Raw genomic sequence first — 22324 nt, 5'->3', positions numbered from 1 at the left:
CTTGTTTATCCTAACACTGACCTTGTAGGCAGGAACCATAAAGATGTGTATTCATATCTATATACAAACATACACATATACACACGTGTACACACACACACTATTTTATATACTGTAACCCCCCGCCCTCTGCGAGCCCATCCTAAGCACATGTCCACAGCCTCCCGACCACCTGCCCCCATTCCCCACCCCATCCCCACCATGTCCATGCCTCCAGTCTTCCTCACATCCTCTATGAAATCATCCAGGCTCCAAGTCTAAACCAATGGCATTTCTCCCAATCAGGCTTCGCTTTCTTCCCTAATGCACCTAAAGCTCATAGTCCATCCATTCATTTCTCCTCTGACCTTTGCTTCAGTCCTCTTGCCCCCTTATCCTTCCATTCTACTTTCTCTGTACAACGCCATGAGGCCCAGTACAAACACTCGATTCTTCCATTTTACCCCACATGGAATTCTCACTTTGTTCCGATTGTGGCTCAGCAACTCTCCCAGTCCCCGAAAGGGGCTAGTCAAAATTGTATGTCTTTCCTTAGCAGATGACTCAGACACACATCTTAATGAGAAAAATCAAGAGCATTAAATAAGAATTCCCTCCCAAATACTTCCTTCCATCTGCCTCTACTCATTCTCTCTTCCTTAGAGAAGAGAGATTGATCAGATTTTGATTTAACTGATTTGATCAGTTAAAAGATAGGTGTGTCCCCATTTAAGGCTTTCCACCGGACTCATCCGGTTGTTACCTCTAGAGAACTACCACCCGCACCTTTACCCTCAACTATATCCTCAACTTTCCTGGCCTCACCTTTTGGCACTGAAATTTGCTCAAATGCCTCCGGTCTCTGTGAAAACCTTCAAAACACACATGTTCCTTTGTCTGCCGAAGTCCTCCGTTCTCTTTCACATTGAGGATATTTGAGGGAATATTCCCACGCTCCTTTCTTTCCTCTTTACGTCTCATTTGTCAACTCTGCACAGTGGCCTTTGCTACCATCAATCTACCGACTGCTTTAACATGATGGATCCCGTGTTGTCAAAGTTGACGAAACTCTATTGTAGGCTTCTCTTACTCCGTATCTTGGAAGCAGTTAATATTATGGATTAATCATTCTTCCTGAAAATTCTTTCCTTCCTCATGTGCATGGTATTCAAACCTTCTGGTTTCCTTCCTTGGATTCTGTTTCTCTTTACTGCCTTCTAAGATTTCACTTAACCTGCCTCCCTTAGCTTTTGATATTTCCACAGGGCTTTGATCTAGTCCTTTGCCCTTATTGTTCTATATAAAAATAAGCAAATAGATGTGTCCCATCACTCCCCACTCCTATGTCCCTATTGTAATAATCTACGTCATAGAAATAACCAGATTCATGAAAAGGCAAGGGACGTTTCTGATGGTCATCATATTTTTCTTAACTTTTTTTTTAATTCTGTGACACACAAGACCATCAATCTTAATAACAAAAGCCCCAATTCTCCAAATAAAATACTGTTTTCAGCATCTCTAAATTACACAATAGAGAGGTGACTGTGCATTCTTCCCTTTAAGGAGTTCCAATAAAGAATGAACAATGCCCTCGAACTTCCTTTTGAGATTTAAAAAAATGTAGATTGTGTAAATTTTCCAACCTAAAACGAAAAGGAAACTAAGCAAATTTTAAAATAATGTAATTATGTTTTATCCCCATTGTAACTCATCTCATTGCCATTATTTCCATTATTAACCACCCCAATATATGTTTGATAATTTCCCAGAGTGTATCTCTAAACCAACCTCCATCACTAGAATTCTTGCACCCCATCTTCCCCTTCTCCATATAAATTCTTTGCCTGTTAATACAAATCACTCATAATTAACTGAATGTATCATGCCATTCCATGCCTTTAAGACTATGTGCTTTTTCTTTTCTAATACTTTCCATCTTACTCTTATTTTTGCAGTCCATGGGCCACTTTCTCCCAAGGATAGTTAAATAACCTGTCTCATGTAAGTGTCCCTTGACACTCAATTTACTTTTCTGCTTCCCCTCTTTCCCCTCTAAGTCTCTGAAGTCAAGGGCTACGTGTGATTTGCCATTATGCTTCAGTCCAATGCATTGCTAGTAGTGGTGCTCAAATGCTTGCCGAATAAATACATAAGTGAATGAGAGATAGTGTCGTTCATAGAAGCCAGCAAGAGGGCGTTGTGTGACACCTGTCCTTGAAACACTCCTCTTGTGGTAATTAAGAACGTCCGTGATCAAGTTCCAGCTCCGGCATGAGACTTAGCTCTGCTTTCTTCGGCCTTCGGATGCTCTTAGTTCTAGCCATCCCTCCCTAACCAGTTCCCTGTTGAGCAAAGAAGTTTTTCTATCTCATTCTCCTCTCTCTTTCTGGCATTTCTTCTTCTCTTCTGACTCTCTTCTTTACCTGCTCAGCTAACACCAGTCCTTGGATCTCGGCTTAGATATCACTTCTTTGGACAAGCCTTCCCCGGCACCTACACGGATTCTTTATCTTGTACTTTTTGCCTGTTCCTTCATTGGTTGAAGTGAGGGACTGTCCCTTATTCCTGTTGGATCCTCATCGGAGTACCTGACACACACGTGACCCACAAATGACTAACACCTGTATTCACAACTGTATCTGCCGATACTATTCTGGATGTAGTAAACCTGGTGACTGACACAGGTCTTCAGCTGGAAAACTCCTCAAGCACTACACCTGGTACATATAAAGAACTCCAGTGAGGTTTGTCAGATGAGAGAGGAGGCCCCCGATGAAAGAGAAGTTCTAGGAGTCCGGGACACCACAAACTCTTGACTTCAATGCACATCAAGACCTCTCAATTACAGATCCTAGCCAGTGCCATGCGAATATGAATTAAATTACATACGGTATGGATTGCTGCTGTTTTGATTGCAGATTCGACACTGGGGGTTCCTCACCGGCTGCCCAGGGACATGCTCTACCAATTTGCAGTACATTTCGGGTCCTTTTTCTCCACATGTTGCATTCGTGGTGATAAGAGCATTAGAAGCAAGATTCAGGACAGCAGGGAATAAACCTGAAAAAGAAGGACAAAGGAAGATGTGTGGGCCAGAAACAACATGGTATGCTTTTGCTGCATTTTAAGATGAAATTAAGATATTTTTCAGAGCATTAACTTAATCGAAAATTAAATAATCAGCAATAATTGAATATCTGACTTAATTAAGTACTCTATATAAATAGCATGTGTTCTCGAACACTTCTATCTGGGTCTTAAACATAAAATCTAAACCTATCTTCTTAATTTTTAACCTCTAATACTTAATTATCAAGAAAGTCCCATCTCTAACACACACTTTAAAAAAAAATCTTCTGTTCATGTTCTGGGCAAAAGATCCATCTTCCATTTCAGCTATTTTATATATAGTAGGAAACTATAATCATAAAGATTTTGCACAAGTTTGCATTTATGTTTTTCATGGTCATCTTTATGGTCCAATTATTATTTAGCATTAAGTGGTTGTTATAATTACTTTATATCCAAATTGGAGAAAATAGCAAATGATGGAAGATTTTGGAAAACCATTCTTTACTGCCTTCTGTGCCATAAGGCCATATTATATAGCAATATATTATCAGAAATAAGTAATTGCAGTAGCCCATGATCATACCAGCGATTATTTCTTAGATACAATAGAAGTTTAAGTGTGCTCAGATAAACATCACAGAGACCTATCTCAGTGTATAGTTGAGAAGGCCCTTCATTCTAGATGAACCCGGGTCTTTACTTTCTACAACTTAATGTCAATATTGCTTCACATGTGGCTAGTATTTGCATTTTATGGACCTCCTTTCAACGACAATGCAGAAAGCCATTTTTCAGAAGCCACTCTCACTGAAAAAACTTGTCTTAGAGAAAGTATATTTGAGATTACAGATGACTTGACTCATTGTATATAAGGAACATGCTAACCCTCTAGGTGGTCTCTGCTCTAGTCATGTACCACGGAGGTCTACATTAACTCAACCTCTGGTAGAAAGTCCTTCATTAACTAAGTCTTATGTCCCAATGTTTTACTCAGATCCGCAGTTTTGAGTTCATAAGTGTTTTCTTATCTTCAAAACTTAGTACAGGCTAGGTACGGAGTAAGCACCTGACGTATCTGTAAAATGAACGAATTATAAATACCAGCCACATAAATGTTCTGTGCATTATCTGCATCTTCATTCCCATCCTCACCACCAGCACTACTGAATGTTTATAATGTTCCAGGCACTGTTCTAGCACTCCGTCTTCCTGGACTAACTTGCTGCAAAGGACACCCTTATGAGCTACACGCTACGATTGCCCTTATGTTACTGTGATGTTCAGTAACTCACCAGCATTGCAGATAGCAAATAGCAGAGCTGTGATTTGAGCCCAAGAAATCTCGCTCCAGAGTCTAACCTCTTAATCACTATCCTGTATGTTCTCTACGATGTCGTACGAAACCTACATAAATCTAGTGCTAATTTCTGGTCTTGGTTGATCTTAGAATTGCACTGAAAGAAATAACAGTACAGCAAATAAAAAAAGATTTTTAAGTAATTTTTATCTATTTTGTATTCACTCTCAACCATTTCAGAGAGGTAAGCGAGTTCATAAGACCAGGCAAGACCACAATTACCATCTCAGTCACTCTCGGGGTCTCCCAAAAAGCTGCCTCCAAACAATCTCTCTCTTCCCTCCCTCACCACACTTTACTGGTCTCTAAAATCCTCTGGCTCTGCTGCTCCAATCATTTATTATTATTAGTAGTAGTAGTAGTAGTAGTAGTAGTAGTTTTACTTCTATTTGAAGCTTCATTGGAAACTACCTCAATTTTGTGAGGTTTGCCACATTCCAAATTTTAAAATAATGTGATCCTTCCCAAAGCATTATCTCTTCACCTTCAGTATTGTATGCTCTAGACCGGTTAATGATATATGATTAAATACAGTCTGTCATTCATCACCATCTTGGATTTAACTGTGTAACTATTATTTCATCAAATATGCATCGAGCACACAAGAATGCCAGATAGCACAAAGATTTGAGGATAAAAAAAACAATTAAGATAGGCTTATTGGGAGAAATGATCTGATCTGAATGTCAAAGGAGAAATAGAAGTTTATCTGGTATTGAAAAGGAAGAAGGAAAAAGCCAACACAGCAGGCGGAGGGGAAGGCATAGGAGTATGGACTTTTTTCTGAAAGCTTATGTGGATGTTAAGTGACAAATGGAGTAGTTGGCTTTGCAATTGTCTCAACCTGTTAGATTAGGGGATTGTTTAGACGTGGATACAGATACAGAGACAGATATACAAACACAGGTACAGATACAGGTCTAGATGCGTACAAAGTACACAGAGTATACGTAATGGTTCACATATACATCAAAGCAAACCCTGCCTACTTGTCCCAGTGAGTAATTTGTTTTAGTGGAATTTTTTTTCCAGATCCTTATAATTTTAGTGTAAATAGGGTAGAAAAAAATAGATAATTAGAAGGGAGACATATGCTGAGCATCCTGTTTTCAGGAGGACAAGACTCTACTTCTCATCTTGCTGGTCCTGCGGAAGGAGTTCAGGTAGATACACCCCTTGTAATCCCTGCAAACAAAGCCAGTTTACTTACACCAAGGGCATCCCAAGCCATGGCCACCCATCTCTCAAACTGCCCCGGGACACTGTCCGTTTTGTTCTGTGATCTTTGTCTCCTCGCTGGACTTTGACTAGTTCTAACTTTGACGCTGACCTTGAGTCTGTTTTGCAGGGATGGGTGAGACTCCCCATGGCCTGCCCTGGTGCAGCCCTGGGTGGGATGGGATTTCACTTTCTCAGCTCTGAGTAATCACTGGAGGGGCCGGAAAGCAAAGATGGCTGGGGAAAACTATTCTACTGCATAGTGTAGGGTCTGAATATATAGAATTGCATTACATCCCAATTCCTCCACAGAATTAAATGAATTCCATGTGAGGGAAATGACATGGCTATAACAGAATCACAGGTAGAGAAGTGACACTGATCTCGAAGCTATTTCATTTTCATCAAGTGATAGGACTTAATTGCTCAGTCACCCCATTTGTAGATTGTATCAGTCTCATTTTATAAATGAAGAAAGTGCAGCTCAGAGAAGATAAACAATTCACACAAAATTATCAATTAGTAAGATTGATAACTATGATTTGAACTCAGCCCTTCAACCCCAAAGACTTATTCTTCTCAGGGCATGAAGAAGAGCCAAAAACTGGTCCTCAGCAAAGCTTATCAATTTACATATTTAACAGAATAAAGAACTTGCCTGGTCACCACCCCTTTGTTTCTTCATAGGGTTTTCTATTATAAACGAAGATATTAATAAAATTTACATTTATTATCTTTCAGTTCTTTCCATTGATTTGTTTCTGTTATACGTATTGATCATGTGCTCAAAATTAACCTTTTCAATTTAATTGCCTCGCTTTGTGGTCAAGAACAGTTGCCTTTTGAAATTTCATCAGCTATTTTGCTGTTTATTTTTTTAAAAATCAGTAAAGTGTATTGGTCAGGGAAGGTCTCCAATTAGTCGCTAACAACCAATTTGAAGAGCCAGTCAATATCCGAGCTTTTATTGAATCTTCAGCAGGTTGTATTATAGATTGCAGCCCGTTTTCATTATATGTTAAATCTATTAAGCTGTACCTATTTATCCCCATTCAAAAGCGGCAGAGCAATATTTATTGCCATATTCAATAAAGTGAAGATTGCTCTGTGAAGATTATGTAAACACCGTGAGTGTAAATGAACTACAAATAGCTGGCGAACCTTTATAGAGCATTGGCTTACAGCCTCCTAATTCAATTTGAGGTCATGTAATGTTAATGACATAAAAGCCAGTCATGAACACCCATACAATTATGATTGACATTTTTTTCTGAATAGCATGTAGAATAAGTAAATTTGATTGGATTTGTGGCATAACAAAGTCTGAACAAGAAACAAATAATATTTATCCTCCTTATATTCTATATTTTATATGAGATATTAGAAAATGATTATGATACAGAAATAATATATATTCTGTTAAATGATGTATACATTCAATAAACAGTAGACAAAGCTAAGTGACGGCATGTGAAAAATAGAAATTTTTTACAATATGGCAAACATTTAGAAAATTCACCAGATTTTCACTTGGATGCTTTTCTACTGTATTTGCTAGTCCAGATACTGTGATGTATTCATACACGTTTGCATGATTGTGGTGATTGGTCGCCTCAAAATCCCCCACTCCGTTTCAAAGCATTTTTAAAACCTGCATATAAAAGTTCTACTTTTAATAATTATGGAGTAGCTCCAAGGGAACCCCTCATAGACGACAGCTATGAACTCTGAACAAAATATATTTTTTTAAATGCCAAATACCTAAAAAAAAAATAAAAATAAGAATAAATGCCAAATACCTGAAAACAATGGGGAACAACCCAAAACAGGCAAGCTGGGAGGGATGTGTATGCTTAGAAAAAAGGCAGATAGGCGTGTGTTTCAGACTACACTGGGCACAGTGGCAAAAACTCAAATAGAATTCCACAGTTTCTTTCATCTGTCTTTTTCTAAACTATCTTGAAAAAATAAATAAATAAACTATCTTGAAAAACCAGATAACAGAACTAAGAACAACCATCGCAGCTATAAAGTGAAGAGAAAATGCTGGAGAAAAGAAAACCACATAAAAGGAGCCTCAAAATACGTGTATAATCTTTTCCCAAATCCTTCACCGATGCCAGACCTGAATATGGCCCAGCCTGTACTCCAACAGGGGCTAAAGGAACAAAATGGAAACCTACAGTAGCTGCATTCCACCAGGAAGACTGCAGTTTGGTGTCTGACTCCATACAAGTCAACCAACGGGTATCACACAAAAAGTAAAAAATGGAGGCTATTTTTCAGAAAAACAACAGAATCCTGGGTTTCTACCATATATCATTCGCAAGGCTCAGAATGCATTTTTTAAAAATATTAAATGTACAAAGAAACAATAAAATGCTACCCATACTTAAAGAAAAGCAATGAATAAAGTCCAACACTGCCATTAACCAGATGTTGGAGTTCACACACAAAGATTTTACAGCAGCTTTTATATCTACGACCAAGGACACACACACAAATGCTTAAATGAAAACACAAATAGGAAATCTCAGTGGAGGAATGGAAAGTACACACACACACACACACACACACACACACACAAATACCAAACATAATTCCAGAATTGAAAAATGCAGTGTCTTAGAATTAAAAAAAAAAAAAATCACATCATGGGATTTATAGAAAATGGGAGATGAGAGCAGAAAAAAAAGTGTAAGTAAACTTGAATATAAATCCATATAAGTCTCTAAGTACATTTTAAAGAAAAAATTGTAATGTTCCAGGGGGCAAGAGGGGTCACAATGTATGGTAATGTCATACATGTGACAATTACAAGAAGTGGCGGGTGGACAGGTCATAGTAATAGACCTGCGTATTTCCAAGGTTCTTAGGCTTTAGGAGTAAGATTAGAAAGATTGATAAATCATTAAAAGGACTGATAGCATCAATCGTTGGAAAGCTTGTGGAGCAACCAAAACTCTACCCTGTTGCTGTTGGGACTGTAAATTAGTACAACGACTTTAGAGAAGAGTTAGGCATTTTTTAATGAATTGAAACACAGACCTACTCCATGGCCCTACATTCAGCCCTTAGGTAAAATCCCAAGAGAAATAACAGCGCATGTCCATGAAGAGAGCTATACAGAAATGTTCATGGAAGCTCTTATAATAAACAAATCTGGAAACAGCTCAGGTTTTCACCAAAGGGAGAAGTGATACTACACAAACTCTGGTTTATTCACAGGATGGCACACTGTTCAGCACCACCATGGAACAGCAAGATGACTTCCAGAAGCATTATACCACAGAAAAGCAGCTTCACTAAAAACGGTACATATTATGTTATTCATTTATTTGACTCTTTAGAACAGACAAGCAAAATCTGTTTGGAAAATAAAACTGAAAAAAAAAAAAAAGGTTGATTGAGGGATAGAGACTGACTAGAAAGAGTCCTGAGACCATTTCTTCCCAACAGGAGTCTGTGTTAGACAAGCGTGCACATCTGTTCAAGCGTGTGGAGTGCCATGCTCCGAGCGCATGTTGCACCCAGCGAGGACTTGCGCATTTCACTGAAGGCAAATCTTACCTGAGGAAAGAAAGCACACCAATACTGAATTCTAGCTAATGATACCTGTGATGAAGAGTTTAGGTGTGAAGCGTGCAAGGGAGCAAAATACAAGATGGGCGGTTATGTACAGATGGGTAGATGTATAATAAAGTAAATGCAGCAAGATACTTATTTTAGAATCAGGATGCTGAGCATGTGAGTGTTTAGTATAGGATTCTTCCAACTTTTCTGAAGGTGAGGACATTTTTTATAAAATTTGGAAAGAACCTATAGAAATATTATACATGCTTGTGTATGTGTGTACATGTATCTACACAACCATCTACATATGCCCACAGATAGGTACATGCACATAAGGTATATGACTTATATTACTTTTTGGCCTTTTATAAATTGTCGATACCAGGAACAATAAAATTTTAAATTGACATTTCTTAAATCAAATGCGGAAAAGTGTGTTGGATACTACAGAGGGACAGTGTCTTCTCGACCCCCTGCAGAGTCCGTGGAAACCAGCAAAAGCGAGCACGCTATCAGCAAAACAGCTGAAATTCTCTCCAAGACCCCAGCAGGCCAGCAGTCAGCAGATGACTCTGTTTTCCTTGCACAAATTTCCCATCCTCCCAGCTTTTGTCTCATAAAATAAAAGAACTTTGACATCGAATCATATTTAATACATAAGTGTTGTCTTTTGAAGAACGACAAGTGAATCGGAGGGAAATGCATTCAACGTGCTAGTAAGTGATCTGCTGGGTGGCGTAGTTCAGACCTGTTTCTTAGGCTTCAGGTGATATCTCTCCAGGTGACAAACTAGAAGGTTGTTTCTGGTAGCAAAAAAGAATTCAGCTCAAAGAAGCCTCGTAAGAATTTAAATTTTACGCATGAAGAAAACAATTCCCAGAACCCAGATGGCACTGCTAAGTTTTCAAATCCAGTTATTGTAATCCCAAATGGATTAGAATTAATAAAACCCAGCAATCTCACTCCCCTCCTGGCTCTAAATGAAATTCCTTCCGCCTCCTACACCACTCCCCAGTTTTATGCCATCCAGTCATCCTCTCCCCTCCCACAGGCACACTCACAGGCCAACTTCCATCATGGTTCTATAAGGCCTGACATTTATTTCCAAGTTTCTCCATTTTAAGAAAACACTTCAACTTTCTTATTGTCACAGAAGCCCCGATTTCCTCTGATAGCGACAGTCTGCAGATCTCCCCAGTGGATCCCAAGAACCATGGGAGGAGGAAGAGGAGCCTCCCTCCAGCTTCTAACTGCTACTTACAAATCAGTTCTTCTGGTCCCTGATAACTTCTTTTTAAAAACTTTAACTCACCCACCCTTTCCCCCATGCTCTTTCCATTTCCACATGCTGAGGTCGTGAAGACCACCCTTAAAAATATGGCTGACTCCATTATCTCATCACCCAGCTTTCTGCCATTCACACTCAATAGGGGACCATAAACCAGCCCTAGTGTTACTCCACAGAAACCAGAAAATGTTAACAGGTACTTTGGGAACAAACACGTTTTACTCCTCACCGTGCTAAGATTTCTGCTTCCAATTTATTTGTGTCTCTAGCTTAACTTTCTCTTTCTCTCTCTTCATCTGTCTATACATCTATACAAGAATACCAACTGCAGTGGCCCCCTAATTAGTCTTTCTGCGTGACTCCGCTTCTGTTCATGTTCCATGGGGTCATGAAAATTATCTTCCTAAAAATTAAGTCTGATTGCATCACTTTTTTTTTCTTCCAAGACCTCGATGTTGCCTATAGCAGAGCAGCCATTCCTTGGACATTGATAACAGGCCCCTACCTACCTCTGAAACTCCTCTGTACACGCCAAGCATCTTACTCTTACAACAATACCAGGTGTTTTGAAGCTCTTCATCATGCGTCGCCTCAACCATGATCTCATCTCTTCTACAATATCTTTCTTCTTCCACGCCATGGTCACCGACTCACCTTTCATGACCCAGCTCAAAGATCCCTGCTCTGCGAAAGTGTTTCCTGACCTTGCCACACAGAATCTGTTGTTTCCTTCTCGGTGTCTACATAGCAGTCCGCTGATACTTCATTCTGACCCTCATCACACTGACACTCTAGCGTCCTTCACAGTGGACTTCCCCTGTATGACATCAGTGAGAACAGAGACAACACCAGCCTGTAATAACACTCAGATTTAAATTTACCGAGTGAGAAGAAAGAGATGCACTTGTGTCATCTTTCTAGAGAGACATCCGGCAAACCAAAGCCATCAAACTCATCACTGATGTGTCAGGAATGTCGGACTCTGTTTCGGCCCTCGAGCGATAGGAGAACAGGGCACATCTTTATCACCTGTTGCCCGTCCAACACCCGGCCTGCATTTCTATGCTGGGGTAAGTGCCATGGTCTTTAGTACAAAGGGCGCCCTCCTGCTAAGGAAGCGGAAGTGGAAGAGAGCTTTCTTCTTCCTTCAGTAGTTTGGGCGCGTGTGTGACCGTAGCCGAGGGCTGTGCATCTTGAGCCCTTGAAGAACAGGGTTGAGGAGTAAGGAAATAAGACATCGGCAACAGAGACAAAAGCACCCGTGGTGGGGGGAAGGAAGGGGCTACGGACAACGTCTCTAGAAACACCCTGACTCGGTCATACAGGCATTGAAACCTGGAAATGGCCTTGATGAACACCATCTCCCGAGTCTTGTGTTCAGAACTTTCTAACAACCCTAACAATCATCTCAGAACTTTCTAACCATCTCTGCTTAAGTTACACAGTATTGGTGATTTCTGTTGCTTCTGATCAAGAAGCCAGGTGGCCATAAGGAGCCTGTATTACACACACACACACACACACACACGCATACACACACATGTATGCACACACGTGCACCTATTCAAAGAGCTAGAGGGCAATTTTATCATAACAAAATAGATAAATAGATAGGCAGTTGCTTCATTTAAACATCTTTGGGACAAAACATGAAGGAACAAGAGGAGCGGCAACCGTGACCACCGTTTCCACACAGACCCGCTGCTTATACGATGATCACCATCTGAAGGGGCCACTTAAGAACTCTGTTTCACAGTGTAAGTTTCCTCTAGGTTTTATTTTTTTTTTCCTTCTTCTTCTTCCCCTTCCTCTTCTTCCTGTTTTTCTTCTTCACTGTGCTCTTTTTTGATCACATTGACCTGTGTGAAGTTTGGGAAGCTGTCATTATAAAATGATGATAACCTAACTCACGGCCCTTAAAGAAGATCTTTCTAACGTAGTCTGGCAAAAATCGTCTCTAAATACATATTTCTTGTTTTCATCAGCTTAAATATTAAACTAAGCGCATACCATTGAGTAGTTGTTTTCATTGTGCCTAGCAGTCACAGTTTGTCATTACGACTCAGGTGTGTGTGTGTATGTTTACATATTGGCACACACAATACATGTATTTTAATCTCACAAATCACACTTCTTGTTAAGTTCTATGGTCCAGCTTTGCTGACATAATTGATAACAGATGGTATGTAGACATTTGCTATGGAAAAGTCATCCAGTCAATGACTTCCCTTCAAAATAATGTAATAACTTTTAAAAGCCATCACATGTTGTTTACAACAATACATTACGTATTTCTCTCCCTCTCTCCGTTTTCATCATCCTAGTCTTGGTATGTGATATTTCCTCCTGCTTTTTCATGCCAGGCACCTATCACTTCTCAAAGAATAAGAGGAAACTGTTTGAATGTTTCTAACTTTGCATTTAAGTCCTTCAGTTCTGTGGAGCGTTTTAAAAAAAAAATTATTCATGCAAGCAAACAGAGCTGTTTGCAAGTGGTTCAGTATTTGAAAGACAAAAGGGAACCTGCCAATTTAAAATGTTCTAAGACGCATCAAGGAAGAAAAGGAGATACTTGGCTGTTGAAATCCTGAGCTACGTGGGAGTGTGGGAACACATTGGTATAAAACAAAAATGGGATAAAACAAAATGTTGCCAAAGAGAATGATTTCCAGCTGTGCACTGCAGGAAGTAACTCAATGCTCTTGATACATGATGCAGATGAAGAGTTTTATAGAACTAGAAAATCAGTCCAATTTGAACTAATAGTCATCCAGACACAACAATGCTTGTAAGCTGGGAAAAAATAATGCTGAATCCAGTTGGTCAGAGGAGGAAAAAAAGAAAAAGAAACAAGGAGAGCATGTATTCTGGCCCTGACTTGCATTTATAGGCCTTTCAAATTTGTCTCTCCCTGTTGCTTAGTTCTGCTCTTCCCAACCTCCAGAATAAAAGGATATATTGGCCTCCTTTCTTCTTTTTTTTTTTTTTTTAAATTTTTTTTATTGTTTATGATAGTCACAGAGAGAGAGAGAGAGGCAGAGACATAGGCAGAGGGAGAAGCAGGCTCCAAGCACCGGGAGCCCGACGTGGGATTCGATCCCGGGTCCCCAGGATCACGCCCTGGGCCAAAGGCAGGCGCCAAACCTCTGCGCCACCCAGGGATCCCCTTTCTTCTTTTTAAAATAAGAAAACATAGTGCATGTCCCTCTGTGGAATTAATTTTTAGAATTGTTTATTCCATTCCTTCTAAACAGATTAAGAAGAAAATGCATTTTCAGTATCATCAGAAAGAAAGTAGGGGATCCCTGGGTGGCGCAGCGGTTTAGCGCCTGCCTTTGGCCCAGGGCGCGATCCTGGGGACCCGGGATCGAATCCCATGTCGGGCTCCCGGTGCATGGAGCCTGCTTCTCCCTCTGCCTGTGTCTCTGCCTCTCTCTCTCTCTCTCTGTGTGACTATCATAAATAAAAAAAAATTAAAAAAAATTTTTTTAAATTTGAAAAAAAAGAAAGTAAACCAAAGGTGACCATATGTCCTCCAACACCTCGTAAGTGTGTTTTGCTCATAGAATATCAGTGTCCCTCTACGTAGCAAGTATTATCACTAAAATAAGGATTATGGGGGCCATTATGATGAACTCACATGCCATCTAGTTACCTGGCCCACACAAGCACTAGAGGATTTTATTAAATTCCTCACAAAGGGTATCACCAATCTTATTAAAACAGGATTAGGTCATGAATTGGCTGTAACTTAGAATTTATGCATACAGGAGATAACACCTGTAACACCTGCCCGGGGAGCCCAGCTCTCTGGGGAGAACAGCCACAGGCGCCAGAAGGGACATAACCATGCTTCTCCGTCTCTGGGGCGATGACTTCCTGTAGGGCATTTGCAAGCACACTTCTTCAAACTCCTCCAAATAGTTTTTTTTCAAAACCAACTCTGTCTTATGCCTGGTGAACTGAAGTTGAACACACTACCTCTGATCAATAAAGACTCCTTGAAATGTACAACCAAAAAAGAAAATCAAATTCAGCAAACCATCATCCTTGAGCTGGATTGAATAGATTCTTAATCTAACTTCAAATTCACCTCCCCAAAGTACAGGTCCCTGCTACTCCCACTCCCCTCAGTTCCTGACCATCCAGGGGAGCGCCCTGATGGCAAAATCTCCAGTCCTTTCCCTTTGCGTGGAAATTTTATCCACTATCCATTGAGAATTAGAACCTACGAACTACTTTTTTTTTTTTTTAATGTTCTCCTTGTAGAACGATCCTGATTCATCCTAAAGGTTTTCAAATCATATGATGGAAAATAATTATTATGGCTGGGATTCTTATTTAGAACGTTCCACCATAAGGGTACCCAAAATATTCCTTGAGGGGGTGGCAGTTGGGGAGAAAGAGACTGCTTCCAACTTCTTCCAACCTCGCTCCATCAATATCAGCGGAACATATGTTCAGTATCTGCTCTCTGCTGCCTGGCTTACAAAACCCAGCCTATAAACTAGATGTCTCTTTGGCAGGTCTGCCTGCAAACTCAAAACGAGAAGTAAAAAAAAGGCAAAGCAAGGAACACCACACACTTTTAAGGCACTGGGGATGAAACGGAGAGCCTTACATGGGCAATCACCCCGTAGTGGAGGGGTCTCTAATACAGAAAGCAAGTCGAAAACTTTGTGTCTGGCTGTGGTCAACAACCCAAAATCTAAAGATAAGAATATGATAAATCTCTAACCTACTTGCTAGGCAAGGAGCATGAGCTTGTATTTGCATCCCTCAAACAAAAATATCAGAAGGAGCTCGTGGAAGCTTTGATGCATCGGTGACAGCAGGAGAGATGCTGCTCCCCGTGGACCCTGCTCTTTAAGGACGGCTAGACAATTTCTCATTTCTAATGATGAAACAGATTTATTAAAAAACACTGTTCTACATTATGTTCCCCCTGGCGGAAAAGACTTAGGGGAAAAAAGAAAAGAGAAAAGAAAAGTTACATTCATTAGCTTTGGTTTTTTTGTTTTGTTTTGTTTTTTCATTTGTTTTTATTAGTAAGTATAAGAGTTCCTCGGGGCTCGATCCTGTACCATTTTCTTGTTTCATTCTCACTCTGCTTTGAAGCCATTTACATTCCGTCTCTATTAGCCAACAACTCCCAAGTTCCATCTCCAGATGGGATAGCTCTGCGAAGCTCCAGGACCCCTTACCCAAGTACTGGGTTGACACCTCCACATAGACGTCTCAGGAGCATCTCAAGCGTTGCCCAAAGCAGAGCTCATGGTTTCCTATGCTCCAGCACTGCCACCCCCCACCCCACACACACCCTGAGACGGCTTCTCCTAGATTCCCTCTAACTCAGCACACACTACTTTACCTACTCTGTGTCGCATGCAGAGAGCTAGGAGTCGCTGCTGCTGCCATGGCACCTCTGACTGCCACTGTAGCTCCAAAATGAATTTCCGATGCATCTGCTCTCTAGTGCTACTGATAACACCTGGGGCCAACTGACAGCATTGTTAACATCAGGACTCGTGCAAGAGCCTCTTAAACGGACTCCCATTTACACTCTGCCTCTTTTCCATCCATTTTTAACAAGCCACAAATGTGATAAAGTCACTCCTCTTCAAATCATTTTTTTTTTTTGAGATTTTGTTTATTTGAGAGCGAGAATAAGAGAGAGGCAGGGGGAGAAGGAGACAGAAGCAGACTCCCCGCTGAGCAGGGAGCCCAACATGGGGCTCGATCCCAGGACCCAAGGATCATGACCTGAGCCCAAAGGAGACAGATGCCTAATCGACTGAGGCATCCAGGAGGCCCCTCCTCTTAAAATCTTTTAATGGATTCTAATTTAGGTCAAAATTCAAAATTATTATCCTGGTTTACAATATCCTCTCGTTAACAATCAATATTGTCTTTAGTGAGTTTCTAGAATAAGGCTCTGCGTTTTCCTCCCTCGGGTCTTTCCCTACACATCCCTGCTCCTTAACTTCCCTCTGCTCTTAGTATCTCCTTATCTTTCATGAATGTTTCTTCCTGAAATCTTACTTCCTCTGAGATCTTTGCGAACTCTTTCCAAACAGTGCCCTATTACACTCCCTGATTATGCCTTAATGTTCCTCTGCAGCACTGATTACAATGTGTAATTTTATGTAATGCTTATTTATCCAAGGTCTGTCTCTCTTGCTGGAACAGAAGCTCCCTGATAGAAGCAGTTACGTTTGCTTTGTTTACTCTGTTGACCATCGTGTTCTCAGAGCCCAACCAGGCCTGGACACAGAAAGATGCTCAAAATACTCCCCAAGGAAAAATCCATCCTAGAATTTGGGGCAGGAATGATGTGCCTTTTCTGAGGAAGTGAAAAACTTCCTTTTGCCAAAATATGAAAAGAATAAATCATGAAAAAAGCAAACCGTAACAAACAACATGCAAACAAATCCACATGGACATAGTTACTTCATTGTTTTAGGGACGTGACAGCACAGAGATAATGTTAGCATCCAGGGCTAAAACTAGTATTCCTTTAAAGTTTACTTTGTTAATTGTTTCCCTAAACTCAAATATCTCTGGGTAGTTTCTCAGCTTCTGTCTTAAAAAATAAACCAAACTGTCTTTTGTGTTGTGTTGTAAGTCACTTTGAATTCTCGCTGCGATTGAGTTGGTTCAGTTGATAAGTTTTTTGGTTTATGTTAATTGATGGAGTTATATTAATTGGCTGATGTATTCCCAAAACCCCAGTCCATCTCTCCTCCCCACCAACACTTTCCTACTAACTCAACAACAACAACCACACAACAAAAACTCCAAATTTTGGAAGATATAAACGTACTGTTCTAATAAACACAATGTCAAAGTTATGCCCACTGCCGGATTGCTTCTGCAGGTTTTATAGTGCATTATCACTTTCAAATTGCATCAGGTCTGAGCCTAATCCACAGGGTGAAGAATTAGAATGAGAGTTGCATGAAAAAAATACTTCACAGCTGACTCAAGCATCTAATTCTGTTTTATGCTTTAAAAGCAAATTCTATGCAGCTTCAGTATATCTATGGAAATACTTGTTTTATAGACAAATTTTTTTGAAGTGAGATTTGACAGTGTTTATAGCAAAACACTTTGTTCTCTAGCAGCTGTTTGAACACACACATAAATATGCAGGAAAACTCACAAATATTCTGTTTGCTCTTGTAAATACTTGAAGTGAAAAATCAGCATTTTATAGTCATTTAGCATAGCCTTGCTAATAATACTTTTCATCTACCAAGCACATATAAACTCTTAAATATAATGAGATTTTTGTCAATTTTTTCTCTTTTGCTATTTTTATCAACATTCAATGACGGCTAAACTCTAAGTTCCTTGAAGGCAAAGACTTTATTAATCTTTTTATTCTCAAAGACAACTAGAATTATTGATATCAAATGGGTGCTCAGTTGAGATTCATAAAATTAATGCGTCTCACTAATGAATGAGATTCTGTGAATTGATTTAGTCATACCAATTCTAACTTCTTTTTAAAAATTCTGCATGGAATTAGTATATTTGTTCTAGTTCATCTGATGTAAAACAAACAAAAACCAAAGCCATGAGTCTGTCTTTGTCGCAGGGCATGTACCACTAATGCAATTCATCGATCATAATAAATGTGTAGCACTGACCATTACAAAATATATTCACTTACCTCTTCATTCTCACAAAATTATAAGGTATGGAATAGCCATGATTAGCTCAATTTTATGGATAAAATAATGGAAGATCAGTATTGATAGGTTATTACTTAGGTAGGGAACTTGTGTTTTTCAAACTCAATTCCAGTTCTTTTAACTATATGTAACACATATTCATCGAATGCCTCCAACTGCTGAGGCACCCAGTTATGCAGATAATTATATGAGAATAAACAACACAGGCATGACCCCTTTCTTCACAGAGCTTCAAATCGCTGCAAGAGATTTACAGGATAGAATTTCTGCACAAAGTTTATTAGAAACATTTCCATATTGGATATGGTAAATAAAAGAGGAGAAGCAGGGGGTGACAGCAGGCGGCAAGAAGAAAACTTCAAAGATATCCAAAGTAAGTCTGGCCAGAAGTCAAGTCAAGACAGTAAACTAAGCTAATGGTGGATGTAAATCCAGAGAAACCAGATTAAGATAATCTCTACCTTGCATACCTAGATAAGGACCTGGAATCTAGGTTTGGAGATGAAGAAATTAAAGATAAGGGTCTTAGAGAAATGATCTGATTCCCAGTCAACAGCTTACAGAAAGAAAAACTCTGTATTCCAGACTAGAGTCAGAGGCAGTCCTTAGCATGAAGAGGATCTGAGTGGATGGGTGGAGGCCAGAAGAATCTACAATTGGTGAGACTAAGAATTTACTATTGGTTAGACTGTGCCATTCCTAAAAATCAACTTAAGATTCTCAAATATTCAGAAATATCTGAAAAACTGCTTTCAACATGTGACCAAAAATAGCTTACTACTGCTCACTAAAAAGATTTCCATAAATTTCCCTTGTTTTTGGGGGGGTCTTCCCCCCAGTTTTTCTCATAACTCATGTATTTGGGAGCATATCTCTTTTCTCCAACTATTAATAGGCAGTAAGGAAACAGTTCGTCATCCTGAAATTTATGTTCTTTAATAACTTCAGTCACCTTTAAATTTTCTAATTTTCATTAGAGTTCCCCCAGAATAAATACCATTGCAACTATTTCCAGATCTCTAAAAAATGTTTTGTCTTCATTGGACTCCGTGAGCTAGGGACACAAATAGAGAAGAGAGGTATTAATATGATTTTTTATAACTTGCAGTGGTTATCGGCTGTCTACACCAAAACTTACTCAATTCCCAATCCTGATTGGCAGTCAAATTGACAGAGGGAAGCTGATGGACTCTGGGATATAGATTATTTGGGTTGAAGGAGAATATCCCTATAGCATTGGGATAGACTGGTCTTTGGAGCATCAATCTTACTACAAGTATAATATCCAAAATTAGACATTCTTGCTTAAAAGATGTTACAGAAGGTGGCTGTGTAACTGTTTTCTAATTAAATATGCCTAATCAGTTTTCTTTTTCAAGAGTATCACTCTACCAAAATTCCATCCACTTCTGAGTTTTTATATGCCACCACACATGATACACTCTTATTTATACTCTAGTATTTTAATTGCATGGTAGTTAGAACTCTTCATGCTGATGCATAATGAGCTCTCCGATCACTACAGTATCACAAGCTATTTTTTCTCCACACTTGCACACAGCGTAATTTTTTCGTCATCTCATTTTAGTGTCATGAGATTTTTGCTTTCAAAGTAAATTGCTCTTCAGTTTTATTGAAGAAACTTCTGATTTATGTCTGCTCGTTTCTCCAACTTATTGTTCTCTCCTTCAATCTAACAATATTTAATCTATTTTTTTTACTACTGGTAAATATAACAGTATACTGTATCATCTAAAACCATATCTAGGAATCCCTGGGTGGCGCAGCGGTTTGGCGCCTGCCTTTGGCCCAGGGCGCGATCCTGGAGACCCGGGATCGAATCCCACGTCGGGCTCCCGGTGCATGGAGCCTGCTTCTCCCTCTGCCTGTGTTTCTGCCTCTCTCTCTCTCTCTCTCTCACTGTGTGCCTATCATAAATAAATTAAAAAAAAAATTAAAAAAAAATTAAAAAAAATAAAACCATATCTAGATAATATACCCTGGATTATTTCAGAAGTAAAATATATATTTGGTGGATTCAGTCATGTCAAGACAGCCAAAGGTTGGTCATTCTTTGTTATTAATATTGAATCTCGAGATTGTTGCCAGATTGGGTGATGGCTAGAAGTGTCTAGGCAGAGTAGAATATTCCAAAAGATAATTTATTTATGCAAACTATGCCAGTAATAATAAAGAGTTAATACTAGGAGCATAAACTTAGATACACACAGAAGATTAAATCCAAGGACCATATTGTTTCCCTCAGGCTCCTAAATTTATTTAAAATTCAAGAAGATCAACTTATTGAATGAAATATTTTCAGTATATAGATTTATTCACTCACAGAACTGTAAACATTAACTCGTCCCAAGCATGTTGGAACAAGAAATTTAGACATTTTCAGAATGCTATATATTTGCTTCGTAACTGCAAGCATGCCCAGCAAAGTGTTATTCTTTAGAGATAGATATTTTCTCTATCCTGTCAGTAATGAAGCAGGCTTGTAAATCACGCTTATGAAACTGATAGATGGATTTGGGGCTTAGGATTTCTAGACACTCATAATAATATTTGTTTATCGTCTTTCTCTAAACTAAATTGAAAGCCTGTTTAATAATGTATCTGCTTAATGTAATGATGGACTTAAGATAGTGTTCAAGGAATATTTGACAAATAGATCAATTAATGCATGAGTACTACATAAAAGTCTGATTTTCAATATGAATCAGAAAAAATTACACTGCAAAGAGCAATAGAAATATTTGTCCTTAGGGATCCCTGGGTGGCACAGCGGTTTAGCGCCTGCCTTTGGCCCAGGGCGCGATCCTGGAGACCCGGGATCGAATCCCATGTCAGGCTCCCGGTGCATGGAGCCTGCTTCTCCCTCTGCCTATGTCTCTGTCTCTCTCTCTCTCTCTGTGACTATCATAAATAAATGAAAAAATAAAATAAAATAAATTAAAAAAAAAAAAGAAATATTTGTCCTTGAAAACTAGGAGTAAAATATGGTATTCTGTATATGTGTGTGCATTCCTATTGTTTTAGAGGTTGCTGAGATCAATCCTTCTCTTTTAACTTCTAATTATCAGGCTTAATCCTTGTTTTTCAAAACTATGCTCTAAATTCATATTAGCTTCAATTAGTACTGATGCAATTTAAAGCCTCATTTTTATTCAAAGCAGAAGTTACCATTATTTGTTAGATTTCTGTGCATTATTGTCAGATTAAGGCCCACAGAAGTCCATTTTCTTTATATTCTTGCCCCACTCTAGATCCTCTGATAACTCTCACCTGACTCATTGATTAAATATGAATGTTTCACCTAGGTATTCCAATTATTCCAGAATTTGACTCTAACCTCCTTCCCTGCCTAAATCTATTCTAAATTTATCTCTTATTATTCTCAGCTAAAATTCCATGCTGGAGTCAAATGATTTCATTATCTTAATCTGAAAGCACTACCCCTCTAAGATTAGATTAGTACTAAGGATGAGAACTATAGGTAAGATGGCTAGATGGTGTTTATGAAAGCTGTTTAAAGAGTAAATCCTCAGAGTTCTCATCATAAGAAAAAAAGCCATATTTTTTCTCTTTTTTTTTCTTATCTATTAAACTTATTGTGGTAATCATTTCACAATATGTGTACATCAAATCATCATGCCGTACACCAGAAACATGCAGTACCCTATGTCAACTACATCTTAATAAAACTGGGGGGAAAACACTATCGCATTACCCACCTCACCCAGGTTATGTTAATTTCCCTATCTGATTTATTATCCATAGTTCTCAATTTAATATTTCCTTCAAAATCAGTTAAAAATCCATCCTCTCAATAAAAAAAATCTCTGCACCTTTTCCTACTCCTTACCAGTTAATTTATACATACATCTATCATTTCAAAGAATATTCTTTATTTTCTTTGCTTGATGTCGATATACTCATAACATTAGAGCAAAATATTTCATATGAGTTTTGAATATCCAGAATGCCTAGCATGAGGGCTCAAAAGTACATAGTCAATGCACAGAAGTTCCCATCAAACACTTCCATTCACTTGCACTATATAAACATACATATCACAAGCACACATGTGTGTGTATGTACAACTCCACATAGTAAAACCTATCAGCTATT

At 39.0% G+C, this 22324-nt stretch overlaps 1 protein-coding gene across 1 annotated transcript in view; it reads right to left on the bottom strand.

The window, feature by feature from the left end:
- The window catches only part of LAMA2 (laminin subunit alpha 2), a 597066-nt gene that overhangs the window by 460271 nt on the left and 114471 nt on the right, over positions 1-22324 (bottom strand). The window contains 1 exon segment of the mRNA XM_077902686.1: positions 2872-3042. Within this exon segment, the coding sequence (XP_077758812.1) occupies positions 2872-3042 (171 nt within the window).

Source organism: Canis aureus, chromosome 1, assembly GCF_053574225.1.
Source record: "Canis aureus isolate CA01 chromosome 1, VMU_Caureus_v.1.0, whole genome shotgun sequence".
NCBI lineage: Eukaryota > Metazoa > Chordata > Mammalia > Carnivora > Canidae > Canis > Canis aureus.
Note: the sequence above shows the minus strand (reverse complement) of the source record. Positions and strands in the feature narration are given on the sequence as shown.